The sequence below is a fragment of the Arabidopsis thaliana genome (genome assembly GCF_000001735.4).
Source record: "Arabidopsis thaliana chromosome 1 sequence".
In the NCBI taxonomy this organism is placed as follows: Eukaryota; Viridiplantae; Streptophyta; class Magnoliopsida; order Brassicales; family Brassicaceae; genus Arabidopsis; species Arabidopsis thaliana.
The window spans coordinates 30,117,776-30,133,075 of NC_003070.9; the positions used below are offsets into that span (position 1 = coordinate 30,117,776).

The 15,300-nt window shown below is 41.3% G+C and overlaps 3 protein-coding genes across 4 annotated transcripts; 2 read left to right on the forward strand and 1 right to left on the reverse strand.

The window, feature by feature from the left end:
• The first annotated feature begins 71 nt into the window (after window positions 1-71).
• On the forward strand, window positions 72-10,036 carry SUS2 (Pre-mRNA-processing-splicing factor). The gene is made up of 24 exons (NM_106656.4): window positions 72-560; window positions 696-819; window positions 893-985; window positions 1,077-1,467; window positions 1,553-2,033; window positions 2,130-2,920; window positions 3,003-3,271; window positions 3,368-3,682; window positions 3,778-4,082; window positions 4,168-4,622; window positions 4,717-4,843; window positions 4,958-5,199; window positions 5,292-5,415; window positions 5,510-5,807; window positions 6,049-6,302; window positions 6,442-7,058; window positions 7,147-7,253; window positions 7,339-7,593; window positions 7,722-8,195; window positions 8,376-8,537; window positions 8,653-8,850; window positions 8,930-9,208; window positions 9,278-9,520; window positions 9,608-10,036. Exons 1-24 carry the CDS (start codon window positions 277-279, stop codon window positions 9,797-9,799), a joined length of 7,080 nt encoding a protein of 2,359 aa, NP_178124.2. The 5' UTR covers window positions 72-276; the 3' UTR covers window positions 9,800-10,036.
• Window positions 10,037-10,043: 7 nt separating this feature from the next.
• TMM (Leucine-rich repeat (LRR) family protein) lies at window positions 10,044-11,874 on the reverse strand. Its single transcript, NM_106657.3, has one exon. The coding sequence runs from the start codon at window positions 11,786-11,788 to the stop codon at window positions 10,298-10,300; it is 1,491 nt and encodes a 496-aa protein (NP_178125.1). The 5' UTR covers window positions 11,789-11,874; the 3' UTR covers window positions 10,044-10,297.
• A 568-nt stretch (window positions 11,875-12,442) lies between these two features.
• On the forward strand, window positions 12,443-14,165 carry CBSX4 (Cystathionine beta-synthase (CBS) family protein; the record flags this gene model as incomplete). 2 transcript variants are annotated; one of them, NM_001334956.1, is made up of 5 exons in its annotated part: window positions 12,443-12,556; window positions 12,652-12,920; window positions 13,234-13,477; window positions 13,554-13,658; window positions 13,739-14,080. In NM_001334956.1, the coding sequence occupies 5 exons, from the start codon at window positions 12,443-12,445 to the stop codon at window positions 14,078-14,080; spliced, it is 1,074 nt and encodes a 357-aa protein (NP_001319425.1). The 2 variants fall into 2 exon arrangements, with proteins under 2 accessions (NP_001319425.1, NP_178126.2); NM_106658.3 differs by lacking the exon at window positions 12,443-12,556 and having other exon boundaries at window positions 12,574-12,920; window positions 13,739-14,165.
• Window positions 14,166-15,300: the final 1,135 nt, after the last annotated feature.

The following is a 15,300-nucleotide window of genomic DNA, read 5'->3' on the forward strand; positions in this document are numbered from 1 at the left end:
ACTTAGCGGGTTTGGATAACCGCCTAAGCATCTGTTCGACACCGCCTATTTTTTTTTTTTACTTACTCCTCCTGATCTGCTGATATAAGGCCGAACGGGAATAAAAAAAAAAAAAAAGGAAGAAGCGACTCACCCGAAAATGTTTTAGGGTTTTTCTTTACTCGATTAAGCTCACTAGTTCTTCGCAACGTAGTTAGAGATCGACACTGGCGCGGTGGATTTAGGGTTTTTTTCCTCCGCGACTACGCTCGGCGTTTCGATTTGGAACCCTAAGCTATGTGGAACAACAACGATGGTATGCCCTTAGCTCCTCCTGGTACTGGCGGGTCCATGATGCCGCCACCTCCCGCTGCTCATCCTTCTTACACGGCGCTTCCGCCGCCTTCTAATCCGACTCCTCCGGTCGAGCCTACTCCTGAGGAAGCGGAGGCTAAGCTTGAGGAGAAGGCCCGAAAATGGATGCAGCTAAATTCCAAACGGTACGGCGACAAGAGGAAGTTTGGATTCGTTGAAACTCAGAAGGAGGACATGCCACCTGAGCACGTCAGGAAGATCATCAGGCTAGTTTTCTTCTCTTCTTTCTCTACCATTTCGAAATACAGTTTACTTGATAATTATTTTCTGGCTAGGTTTCTAAGATTTGGTTAGGATTTACTTATTTTGAGACTGAAGCTGCGATTTCTTTCTTACTTCAGAGATCATGGTGATATGTCATCCAAGAAATTCCGTCACGACAAACGTGTATACCTTGGAGCCCTTAAATTCGTCCCTCACGCAGTTTTCAAGCTCTTGGAGAACATGCCTATGCCCTGGGAGCAGGTACATTTTTTTTCCTTTAGCTTCAGCTGTTTTCATCGTCTGTTCATTTATCTAAATCCTCATTTTCTTTCAGGTCCGAGATGTAAAAGTTTTGTACCACATCACCGGAGCTATTACATTTGTGAACGAGATACCATGGGTTGTGGAACCTATTTACATGGCTCAGGTTGGTGATTAGTCTTATCTCTTATTTACTGTCTCTGTGCGCTGATGGATTTTCAATAGCTTTTGATGGTTATTCCATTCTTGTTTTGCAGTGGGGTACTATGTGGATTATGATGCGAAGGGAGAAGAGGGATCGTCGTCATTTCAAGAGAATGCGGTTCCCACCTTTTGATGATGAGGAGCCTCCACTAGACTATGCAGACAACTTGCTGGACGTGGATCCTCTGGAGCCAATTCAATTGGAGCTAGATGAGGAAGAAGATTCTGCTGTCCACACTTGGTTTTACGACCACAAGCCACTCGTTAAAACAAAACTGATTAATGGTCCCAGTTACCGGAGGTGGAACCTCTCACTTCCAATCATGGCAACCCTTCACAGGCTTGCAGGCCAGTTGCTGTCTGATTTGATTGATCGCAACTACTTCTACTTATTTGACATGCCATCTTTCTTCACAGCAAAAGCTCTGAACATGTGCATACCTGGTACGCCATTTTCCTTCTATGCTCCAGTTTTTATATTTTTGCTGCGGGTCCATTGCTTTTAATGCATTCTCCTACTCTTTTCCAGGTGGACCCAAGTTTGAACCTTTGTACCGTGATATGGAGAAAGGGGATGAGGACTGGAATGAGTTTAATGACATCAACAAGCTCATTATTCGTTCCCCTCTGCGTACTGAGTACAGAATAGCTTTTCCCCATCTCTACAATAATCGGCCCAGGAAAGTAAAACTCTGTGTGTATCACAGTCCTATGATCATGTATATAAAGACCGAGGATCCCGATCTTCCTGCATTTTATTATGATCCGTTGATTCACCCAATAAGCAACACCAACAAGGAAAAACGTGAAAGGAAGGTTTATGATGATGAGGATGACTTCGCCTTACCAGAAGGTGTGGAACCTTTGCTAAGAGATACCCAACTCTACACTGACACTACAGCTGCTGGCATATCATTGTTGTTTGCCCCACGACCTTTCAATATGAGGTCTGGGAGGACGCGCCGCGCAGAAGATATTCCCTTGGTGTCAGAGTGGTTCAAAGAGCACTGGTAAGCTATTTGTTTTTATTCTACTTTGGTCCTCTTTACCGTTTTGAAATTTACTGGTGACCGTCCTAATACATATTGTGAACTCATTAACTGCAGTCCTCCAGCCTATCCGGTTAAAGTTCGGGTTAGTTACCAAAAGCTATTGAAGTGCTATGTGCTGAATGAGTTGCACCATAGACCGCCTAAAGCTCAGAAGAAGAAGCACTTGTTTCGATCTCTTGCAGCTACAAAGTTTTTCCAAAGTACCGAACTGGATTGGGTTGAAGTGGGTCTGCAAGTCTGTCGGCAGGGATATAATATGCTGAATCTGCTGATTCATAGGAAGAATTTAAACTACCTGCATCTTGACTACAACTTCAACCTCAAGCCTGTGAAAACTTTGACCACCAAAGAGCGAAAGAAGTCACGTTTTGGGAACGCTTTCCATCTGTGCCGTGAGATCCTCCGCCTGACAAAACTTGTAGTTGATGCAAATGTCCAATTCCGACTTGGTAATGTCGATGCCTTCCAATTGGCTGATGGTCTGCAGTATATTTTCTCTCATGTTGGCCAGTTGACGGGTATGTATCGTTATAAATACAGACTGATGAGGCAGATTCGGATGTGCAAGGATTTAAAGCACTTGATATATTACCGTTTCAATACTGGTCCGGTGGGTAAGGGTCCAGGGTGTGGATTTTGGGCTCCAATGTGGAGGGTATGGTTGTTTTTCCTTCGGGGTATAGTTCCTCTTCTTGAAAGATGGTTAGGGAATCTTCTTGCTCGTCAATTTGAGGGGCGTCATTCAAAAGGAGTGGCCAAAACAGTCACAAAGCAGAGAGTTGAAAGCCATTTTGATCTGGAGCTTCGGGCTGCTGTCATGCATGACGTCCTTGATGCTATGCCAGGTTTCCATTTTTACAAACTTGTTTATCAACGATGAAATTGCTTTGCTTTATTCTTTGGTTAACATTTTCTGATAATGTGCAGAGGGTATCAAGCAAAATAAAGCGCGGACTATATTGCAGCACCTTAGTGAGGCATGGCGGTGCTGGAAAGCTAATATCCCATGGAAGGTCCCTGGGTTACCTGTGCCGATTGAAAATATGATCCTGCGTTATGTCAAGTCTAAGGCTGATTGGTGGACGAATGTTGCTCACTACAATCGTGAGCGTATCCGAAGAGGGGCTACTGTTGATAAGACAGTTTGTAGAAAGAATCTCGGAAGGTTGACTCGTCTTTGGCTAAAGGCAGAACAGGTCTGTTCATTGTCTTAATGACTTTGTCATTTTTGTTTGAACATTTTATGAAACTGCGTTATATATTGATGCGTTATCCTTGTAAAACTGTTACAGGAACGACAGCACAATTACCTGAAAGATGGTCCGTATGTCACTCCAGAAGAAGCACTTGCAATTTATACAACTACTGTTCATTGGCTGGAATCAAGGAAGTTCTCACCAATTCCATTCCCTCCATTGTCATACAAACATGACACAAAGTTGCTCATCCTTGCCCTTGAGAGACTGAAGGAATCATATAGTGTAGCTGTGAGGTTGAACCAGCAGCAGCGAGAAGAGCTTGGTTTGATTGAACAAGCTTATGACAATCCTCATGAAGCTCTATCACGAATAAAACGTCATCTTCTCACCCAACGAGGCTTTAAAGAGGTAACTTTATATTTCACTCTATATTGGAGCATTGGATTGACATAGGTCTTCAAGGTTACTGTTGTAAAATGATGGTGAATATGTTTTTCTTGCAGGTTGGCATAGAATTTATGGATCTTTATAGCTACTTGATTCCAGTTTATGAAATAGAGCCTCTAGAGAAAATTACCGATGCATATCTTGATCAATACTTGTGGTACGAAGGTGACAAGCGTCACTTGTTTCCAAACTGGATTAAGCCAGCAGACTCAGAGCCGCCCCCACTTCTGGTTTATAAATGGTGTCAAGGTATCAACAATTTGCAAGGCATATGGGACACAGGTGATGGGCAGTGTGTGGTGATGCTCCAAACTAAGTTCGAAAAGTTCTTTGAGAAAATCGATTTGACAATGTTGAACAGGTACATATCTATTCATACTTTATTAATTATAGACATTGAGCCACGACTTTCTGGAGTAATAAATATTTTGTGTTGTTTCTTTCAGGCTTCTTCGTTTGGTTCTTGACCACAATATTGCAGACTATGTGTCCGCCAAGAATAATGTGGTCCTGTCTTACAAGGATATGAGTCATACTAACTCGTATGGTCTCATTAGGGGACTTCAGTTTGCATCGTTTGTTGTTCAGTTTTATGGACTATTGCTTGATCTTTTGCTTCTTGGTTTGACTCGAGCGAGTGAAATTGCTGGGCCACCTCAGATGCCTAATGAGTTTATGACGTTTTGGGATACAAAAGTGGAGACACGCCATCCCATAAGACTCTATTCTCGGTATATAGACAAAGTTCATATAATGTTTAAATTTACCCATGAAGAAGCTCGGGATCTTATTCAGCGATATCTTACGGAGCATCCCGATCCCAACAATGAAAACATGGTGGGATACAACAATAAGAAGTGCTGGCCAAGAGATGCAAGGATGAGACTGATGAAACATGATGGTATGTTCTTCCCTTTTTGTTTTATATAATCCGGTTGACTATCATTTATACATTAGATGTTCATGTTGTGTCTCATTGATTATTCTTCTTTCAGTCAATCTTGGTAGAAGTGTCTTCTGGGACATGAAGAACCGTCTTCCTCGGAGCATCACTACTTTGGAGTGGGAGAATGGCTTTGTCTCTGTCTATAGCAAGGATAATCCTAACCTGCTCTTTAGCATGTAAGTCTTTTATTCGAGCATTCTAGTCCATCTGATATTAGTGCTAGGGCTTCGTTTAGACCGTAATTTGGTACTGCTATCGACATTAGTGACTCTTTTGCATCTTGCTTGCAGGTGTGGATTTGAAGTCCGGATACTCCCTAAAATCAGGATGACCCAAGAAGCTTTCAGCAACACAAAAGATGGTGTCTGGAATCTGCAAAATGAACAGACGAAGGAGAGGACTGCAGTAGCTTTTCTGCGGGTTGACGATGAACACATGAAGGTATTTGAGAATCGTGTGAGGCAGATCCTCATGTCATCAGGATCAACCACCTTTACCAAGATCGTCAACAAATGGAATACAGCTCTAATTGGTACAATCCTATGAGCCTTGGTTTGCATCATTGTTAGTTTTTTATGATGTGTTGTTTAGCATGAAACTGATCACATACTCTTTTATAAACAGGTCTCATGACTTACTTCCGGGAAGCCACTGTACACACGCAAGAGCTCTTGGATCTACTGGTCAAGTGTGAGAATAAAATCCAAACCAGGATTAAGATTGGGCTGAACTCAAAGATGCCTAGTCGGTAAGCAAACGCTATCTTACTGAATTTATGGTCGACATAGTAGAGCTGTGTGTTTATGTTTCTGTAACCTGATTGTTCTACTTCTCTTTGGCAGATTTCCTCCTGTTATCTTCTACACTCCAAAGGAAATTGGTGGGCTGGGAATGTTGTCAATGGGACATATTTTGATCCCACAAAGTGACCTTCGGTACAGCAAGCAAACAGATGTTGGTGTAACCCACTTTAGGAGTGGAATGAGCCACGAGGAAGATCAGCTTATACCAAATCTTTACCGTTACATACAGCCGTGGGAAAGTGAATTTATTGATTCACAGCGGGTGTGGGCAGAATATGCTTTGAAGAGGCAGGAAGCCCAAGCCCAAAATAGGCGTCTTACACTGGAAGATCTGGAAGTAAGTATCATACTTGTGTATTTGTTACCTCTTTACTTAAATGTCGAATTTTGAGAGAGATATCAGCGTGCTAGCTTGCTTTCTTTTGGTAATCTTGGAAGTAGTCTTTTCTCTTTGCTTGACAGAGGGTTTTGGGAGGATATCATTTTGTTGTGTTGTCCTCTTTTTGTGAATTTTATTTGCTTCTAGAAATATCTGATCATTGAGGTAGAATAATAACTCGTGTATAAAAATATGACAGGATTCTTGGGATAGGGGAATTCCTCGTATAAATACACTGTTTCAGAAGGATAGGCACACTTTGGCATATGATAAAGGTTGGAGGGTTCGGACCGACTTCAAGCAGTACCAAGTCCTTAAACAAAATCCATTCTGGTGGACACACCAGAGACATGATGGGAAGTTGTGGAACTTGAACAATTACCGCACTGATGTCATCCAAGCTCTTGGAGGTGTTGAGGGTATTCTTGAGCACACATTATTCAAGGGGACATAGTAAGTCTGCTTTTCATTTCTCCTCTACTAATTATGATATTTGTTTCCTAATAGCATAGGACGTTCAGTTGCGCACAGCTTTTGTTCTCAGCCTATCACATCATATATGCTAATTTTTTCGTGCTTTACATGAACTCAGTTTCCCGACATGGGAGGGACTTTTCTGGGAGAAGGCGTCTGGTTTTGAGGAGTCGATGAAATATAAGAAGTTGACTAATGCTCAGAGGTCTGGTCTGAACCAGATTCCAAATAGAAGATTCACGCTTTGGTGGTCGCCAACAATTAATCGAGCGAATGTCTATGTGGGTTTCCAAGTGCAGTTGGATCTGACAGGAATATTTATGCATGGAAAGATTCCTACACTTAAGATATCTTTGATTCAGATTTTCCGTGCCCATTTGTGGCAGAAGATCCATGAGAGTGTTGTTATGGATCTCTGCCAAGTATTGGACCAAGAGTTGGACGCTTTGGAGATAGAAACTGTACAGAAGGAGACAATTCATCCAAGGAAGAGTTATAAAATGAACAGCTCTTGTGCTGATGTTCTTCTATTTGCTGCTCATAAATGGCCAATGTCTAAGCCTAGCCTGGTTGCAGAGTCGAAGGATATGTTCGACCAGAAAGCGAGTAACAAGTATTGGATAGATGTGCAACTTCGATGGGGAGATTATGACTCTCATGATATTGAGCGTTATACTAGGGCCAAATTCATGGACTATACAACTGACAACATGTCTATCTATCCATCTCCAACAGGTATTTATTACTTTTTCCATTTTACTTTGTTTTGTTAGTCTTTACTTTTCTGCAGTATGTATCAAATTTTCTTACTAAATCTGTGCAGGTGTAATGATTGGGCTTGATCTGGCATACAACCTGCATTCTGCCTTTGGTAATTGGTTCCCTGGATCAAAGCCTCTTCTTGCTCAAGCGATGAACAAGATCATGAAGGTAATCAATTTTCTTCTTGGGTGTCTTTTGCAGTACTCGTTTTGTTTAGATCTATGACTTACCGTTTAAAATTTACATATTGCAGTCCAATCCGGCTCTATATGTGTTGAGAGAGAGGATAAGGAAAGGTTTGCAGCTATACTCGTCTGAGCCTACAGAGCCATATTTGTCATCTCAAAACTATGGTGAAATATTCAGCAATCAGATTATATGGTTTGTTGATGATACCAATGTTTATCGTGTCACGATTCACAAGACATTTGAAGGAAATTTAACGACAAAGCCAATCAATGGTGCGATTTTCATTTTCAATCCAAGAACTGGGCAGTTGTTCCTGAAGGTATTTCTTCCTCTCCCGCACTTCACTTTAAGAACAGGCATATATGCATTGTTCTACAAAACTACTACTTCTGTTTCTCTAGTAACAGGCTACAGAATCTTAAGTAACTGTTTTTTCTTGTCCTTTAGGTTATCCATACAAGTGTTTGGGCTGGTCAGAAGCGTCTTGGCCAGCTAGCGAAATGGAAAACTGCAGAAGAGGTTGCTGCACTTGTGCGATCTCTCCCTGTTGAAGAACAGCCAAAGCAGATTATTGTCACACGGAAAGGAATGTTGGATCCCCTTGAGGTTCACTTGCTTGATTTCCCCAACATTGTTATTAAGGGAAGCGAGCTGCAGCTTCCGTTCCAGGCTTGCCTAAAGATAGAGAAATTTGGTGACCTGATTTTGAAGGCTACAGAACCGCAGATGGTCTTGTTTAATATATATGATGATTGGTTGAAGAGTATTTCTTCTTATACTGCCTTTTCAAGACTTATTTTGATCCTTCGTGCGCTTCACGTGAATAATGAGAAGGCTAAGATGTTGTTGAAGCCTGACAAGTCCGTTGTCACTGAGCCACATCACATCTGGCCCTCTCTCACTGATGATCAATGGATGAAGGTAACTCTTCTGCCACTTTCCAAGTACTTCTTCTTGCTATATTCTTTTATTTGATAGGATCCCTCTTTACATTCTATATCTGCTGTTTTTATTTACTAGTGAGTTATGTGATATATAGCTTTTACTTTCTTCTCTTTTTTTGAAATAGTCCTTCCTTACTCACGATCATGTTAAATTCAGGTGGAGGTAGCACTTAGAGATCTTATTCTTTCTGACTACGCAAAGAAAAACAATGTGAATACCTCAGCTCTGACACAATCAGAGATCCGAGATATTATTCTTGGAGCTGAGATTACTCCACCCTCTCAACAGAGGCAACAGATAGCTGAGATTGAGAAACAGGTACTCGTAACTGTTACTTCTATGTTCTATCAGGTTTTCTAACAAACACAAACATTGTGAGAGTGGACTGTGACTATTATTCTTTGTTCACTGTAAATCTATATCCTATTTGCAGGCAAAGGAAGCCAGCCAGCTTACTGCAGTCACAACAAGAACTACAAATGTTCATGGTGATGAGCTCATTGTCACCACCACAAGCCCTTACGAGCAATCTGCATTCGGTTCCAAGACAGATTGGCGTGTACGTGCAATATCAGCCACTAATCTTTACCTTAGAGTCAATCACATATATGTGAACTCAGATGACATAAAGGTTAGAATCCAATTCACTTTGTCAATTAAGTAAAAGCCTTTCAGGTGTCGACCTTAAACACTGTCTGTTGTTGTCACAGGAAACCGGATACACCTACATCATGCCAAAGAACATTTTGAAGAAGTTCATATGCGTTGCGGATCTTCGTACTCAAATTGCTGGGTATTTATATGGTATTAGTCCCCCGGATAATCCCCAGGTGAAGGAGATCCGTTGTGTTGTGATGGTGCCACAGTGGGGAAATCATCAGCTAGTTCACCTGCCGTCATCTCTTCCTGAGCATGATTTCCTAAATGATCTTGAGCCCTTGGGATGGTTGCACACACAGCCTAACGAGCTGCCTCAGCTATCACCACAGGTATATATATATATATATTTATCTTTACCTTCTGTTAACCTCATTGCTAACTGATCTTTTCTTTGATAGGATGTAACCTCTCATTCCCGTATTCTGGAGAACAACAAGCAATGGGATGGAGAAAAATGCATCATCCTGACCTGCAGTTTCACTCCGGGCTCCTGCTCTTTGACGTCATATAAGTTGACCCAAACCGGATATGAATGGGGGCGGCTTAACAAGGACAATGGCAGCAATCCTCACGGTTACCTTCCCACCCATTATGAAAAGGTTCAGATGCTGCTGAGTGACCGGTTCCTCGGGTTTTACATGGTAAGACAACAGAGTTTGCAATTGTGCTTTTGTCCTTGGATGATATAAACCATTGAAATCTGATTTTTGTAACTGATGTTATGATAGGTTCCTGAGAGTGGACCGTGGAACTATAGCTTCACTGGAGTGAAGCACACGTTGAGCATGAAATACAGTGTCAAACTCGGATCCCCAAAGGAGTTCTATCACGAGGAGCATCGACCCACTCATTTCCTGGAGTTCAGCAACATGGAGGAGGCTGACATTACAGAGGGAGATCGCGAGGACACATTTACTTGAGATATACTCAATTTTCTTACCGTGTGTGTGATTTAGCTTTATTTTGCAGTATAGACTTGTAAGATGTTGTACTGTCTTGTGCTTTACTGAGATAGATAGTAAGGTCCCTAAATCTTAAAAAGATGGTTTGCCACTATAATCAAAATCTTGAATGTGATGTAATCATACGTACGTGTATAACGGAATTTTGGTAACTAACGTCTTCGATGAGAGAAAATAAAACGACAAATTTAAACTATTTTAAGAGGTTTTTCCCATTTCGAATAAACGCCAAATGTACAAAACATGGAAGAACAAGCAATACAAGTCTCTTATCTCCGGAAAGATAAAACAGAGATCAAAGAACAGAGTATATAGACAGAAGGAACACGTTCGAGCTTACAAGTTTTTTTTGTAGCCATAAATGGTGGCGATATTCAATCCAACTAATGCAGAAAAGGCATCTAACTAACATTATTAAACTCGGGAAGTATTTACAGCAGTTTTATCATCCCTCCTCTAACTAGATATTAGCATAAAAATGAAATTAGGGAATACAAGAAAGAATGCAGAAAGATAGGAGAACCCCAAAGACTTGGAAGTGCTTGACACGTCCGTAGCTCCGTCCGGCAAAGCACCGTCTTCTTCTCTAGATAGGTGCTGGACCGTACCGGAAGGAGCTGGTCTCGACGTTTCTGCATCACACAATCTTACAGTTGAACCAGATTTTGAACCGAATGCATCATCCAAGTCACTGTCCCGGTTAACACACAAACCAGCATTGTTATACAGCCTCAGCTTTCTCCTCATCCTCCACACTGTGTCTCTCTCGAACGGTACTGGTCCTGTCAGACTGTTATCGTTGAGCCTCAGCTCGCTTAGATGCTTCACGTCCCGGAACTCCAAAGGAATCTCTCCGGTCAGATTATTGCCCTCTAGGTGAAGGACCCGAAGACTGTTTAACCGAGTCAATGATTTCGGTATCGAGCCCTGGATGTTCGTATTCGAGAGAACAAGAATCATCAAGTTCTTGAGCCCTTTGAACGCGTTTTCAGGAATCGTTGTTGAGAATTTTGTGTTGCCTTTGAGCATTAAAGCTTGAAGAGAGTTTAGGCCTTGGAGAGAAGACGGGAATGGACCTGATAACCGGTTATAGCTCAAATCCAAAAGCACTAATTGGTTGAGCCGGTTAATCGATTCTGGGATAGGACCAGTGACTCTGTTTCGGCTAAGATCGATTTTGATCAACGATCCACAGCTTGTGAGTGTGGGTGGAACCGGTCCGGTTAAAAGATTCTGGTTCAAATCCAGAACGCTCAGCGCCGGAAGAACAAAACCGGGAATGGAACCAGTCAACCGGTTACCACTCAAATCAAGCGATCTTAAACCGGAGAACCGGTTGAACGACAAGGGAATGGAGCCGTTGAGGTGATTTTTATGCAAATCAAGAACTTTCAAATTGGTGAGATTGCCCAATTCGTCAGGGATAGGTCCCAAAAAACCATTCTCCCTCAGAACCAGCGTTTGCAGACTCGAGCCGAGGCGTCCCAGAAACGCCGGTATGCGCTGTGGGGCGCGGCCTAAACATCGGTAGAAGAACAAGGCTTTGAGGTGTTTGAGCCTCGTGAGGGACTCAGAGACGTAAGAGCGTTGTGGATCACAAGTCGGAAACGCCGTGTCGTCTGAGAGCGCTCCGAACGACAGAGAGACCACGTGGTAGACGTTATCCTGGTCCGGCATACACTCGATCCCGTGCCATCTCCCTCGGCAAACGTCTGGAATCGCGGCAGCCCAGTCGTTGCCGGTCGCACGCATAATGTCGTAGACGGCGTCTTGCTCGTCAGGCTCCGTGCGAGCGCCGTCATTGGTCATCGTGAATCCAGTTTGTGGGCCGTCGATCAGAGCAGATGGGGCCGTCGAGTCGGAGGTGATCACAGTGAAAGATCTGACCAACGGAGAAACTATAGACAAGACAATGAATATTTGGCGGAAGAATTCATATCGTGCCATTTCTTAGTTGTTGTTGTTGTGTGAATGCGGTTTAGGTTCGAAATTGTCAGTGTGTATATGTATAATTCTGAAGAAACAATTGGTGGGTCCATAAAAACGTTCGCAATGTCTTTATGACTTTCACGGGATAACTCGAGGAGCGAAATAAATAAAATTCATGATTCTCGATTTCTGCATTTATTGCTTTCACGAGATATTCCCTTCATTCGTCTTGTGTTGGGCCCTAGATCCGACCGCTTCGTGAACGGGACCCGACGTCTCCTTATCGTTTACTTTTTTTTTATTTGGGCTGAGCCCATTTTCCCATTTACGATATGTTGGGCTATTATTCAATTTGTATTTTGAACTGGGCACTGTATTTGTTTTTGTAACAAACCGTAGATAGCAATTGATAAAAAGTTTCATATGTTTGATTCTGAACCTTAAAATCATTATTTTGTTGTAACACGAGAATCTGAATAAACGGACGCGTGGTCTGTGCATACGAAAAGCACATGCCCATGGAGCAACACATGTAATACGTGTCATCTTACTAGTAACATGACATATATGAATAATGAAGTAACTACGAAAGCATCAAAACAAAGATTAGAAGTTCATAAGCCTCGTCCCATTTTCTTTGAGACTTTGACTATCACCCAAATACAAATCTTCATGCAGTCGTACAGCCGTCTGATGCAGTTCAAGGTCAAAGATCTGATGATCGACAAGCGGCGGCTGGTCGAAGTTCCTGATAATGCCACTCTAGGGGACGCCTTGAACACTATGGTAAACCACGGCTAAATAATTGTTATTTTTTTGGTTGGAGTCAACCGTTTTAAGTATCAAGAATTACTAACAAGACTATTCTTGGTATCAAACCGGTGGCAAACCGAGTTAGAGCTGTACCGGTGGCTGCCAAACCAGGCCAATGGCTGGGAGCCGGGGGATCAATGATAGTAGAGTTGGACAAACAGAGCGGAAGTGCAAGAAAACAGTACATAGGAATGGTGACCATGCTCGACGTTGTGGCTCACATCGCCGGCGATGACGGCGAGAGTGGGCTTGATAAGAAAATGGCTGCCCCTGTCTCTTCTATCATTGGTCATTGCCCTGAGGGTCTTAGCCTCTGGTCTCTCAATCCTAATACCAGGTTAATAGTATAGAAGATTTGTAAAATTAAATTGCTTTCAGTATAATTAATCCTTCCCTTTTATAATGTTAGATGTTGTACACTTTTCTCACATAGTAAGAATTCTTTTGCAACACCTAATATATATACCCATATTTCAGTCATTAATTGTTTATAGTTTCATATTTTTTATAATTCAAACTAAATGATAAATTAGAAATTATAATGCAAATTTTTCATAGAAAAATGCAAAACATTTTTCTCTTGTCAAAAATCTTAACATTATATATGAACGGATAGAGTACTAATCAAAGATGGTCATTGATGAAAGCAGCATCATGGATTGTATGGAGATGTTGAGTAAAGGAATCCACAGGGTATTGGTTCCATTGGACAGTAATACAGAAAATATAACAGGACCTGAGTTGGTAGAGTCAGCTTCTGCTTACGCAATGCTGAGTCAGATGGATCTCATCTCTTTCTTCTTCGACCAATCCTCTCAATTGCATGGTATCCTCTCCCACACCGTCACTGATCTCTCCGCTATTCACAACACTGTTTTAGCCCTCACTAGCCAGGTAAATTTCACAAGTCAAGAATTTTCATCTTTATTCATTAAATCCTAAGTTAAACGCTTGTAATGTTTAATACCAGGCTAGAGTGAAAGATGCAATACAATGCATGAGTATAGCAATGCTCAATGCGGTTCCTATCGTCGAAGCCTCTGGTGAGGGAGAGGATCATAAACAGCTCGTCGACGTAGGTGTCTTTACTTATACATGTATCTATCAGTATCTATTAAGATCAAATGTTGATTAATTTGGTGTTTGCTGGTGCAGGGGAAAAATCGGAGAGTGGTGGGGACATTCTCGGCTAGTGATCTGAAGGGATGTCATTTAGCCACATTGCGTTCGTGGTTGCCGCTAAATGCACTAGAGTTCGTCGAGAAAATCCCAAGAACTCTCTTGTTCACCGCTGCTACCTCAACACCAGGGAGGGAGCTCGTGACGTGTCACGTGACATCAACCTTGGCCCAGGTGATCCATATGGTCACCACGAAACGTGTACACAGAGTTTGGGTCGTGGACCAGAACGGTGGGCTACAAGGCCTTGTTTCTCTTACTGACATCATCGCTGTGGTCCGATCCGCTTTGCTTTCCGGAGCTCCGGATCTGTTTTAACTCGCAACTTTCAGTCTTCTCTCCAATTACTCAAATTTTCTTTTATTTGTTTCTTAGAGAAAATTTACACAATTTTGCGTTTTTCATCTCAATGACTCATCATATCGAATGTTAACATCACATTTACGTAACACATAAGAAAAATATAGGGAAATGATATAAATAGAAAAAATGTCAAAGCAAAGGAATGACGAATTTCTACCAAAAGAATATCTTATAAACACAAATAAACATGTTAACAAAATTGCACATGGAATAATCCCATTAAGGAAAAAATATTGTACATGGATAATAAAAGAAAACAAAGCAATCATAGAAATTATGAAATACTGAGAGGGTAGTGATTAATGAATAGGGTACTCGAGCACGGGGCGCAAAGAAGCATGACATACGAATGAGACAATTTCAGTTTTCGTATATAATAATTCCATAATCATAATTTAATCACTAGTTTTAATTGGTAACATAACCTTAAAAAAGCATCCACTCATTATGCGCTCCACTTTACTACTTACTCTGATAACATGAAAAAGTATATGTTTAATACTAGCTAGTTGTTTGTTCCGTTTCCAAGCACGCTCTTTCTTCTTTTCAGTCATTTTTAATCCGCATTTACAATAATATTTAGCTATTTTCATATATCATTCTATACTAGCTCACAATAATTACATATGAGCACGCTTTTTTGTGTTCAAATATTATAAATCTTCGTTAGTTACCGCTGCTTTTTATAATTATGTATACTTTCTGGTTCCAGGAGACTAATTAAGGAAGATTATTAGAGGCTTCTTATACGTGCCATATGATTATTTATTTATGTACTGTCATGGTTCATATATAGCGATGTGATACCAATATACCAATCACCAAAGTTATGAGAAAATCACGTAACCAGAGGTGTTGGTACATACATTTTCTGTTAAAAATAGTTAAGAGGACTTGTAATCTTTTGTGTTTAACTATTGATAATTTTTTACTTTATTCGGTGAAACAATTTACGCATGTTTCTGTGTTGTGCTTGTGTTTCTTGTATTCTTCTTGTGTATAGCTTTCCTTATAAGAAAGAAAAAGAAGAAGATTAATTGATTAGATCGAGAAAGAGAAAGGCCTTTTGAGATAGAAATGGAGAAAGGATGGATTGAATTTGAAGCATAGAGAATAGCGAACACTCACTGCAAAGTTAGTGGGAAAGTCGCGCGTCATACGAGGGAGCAACAAAG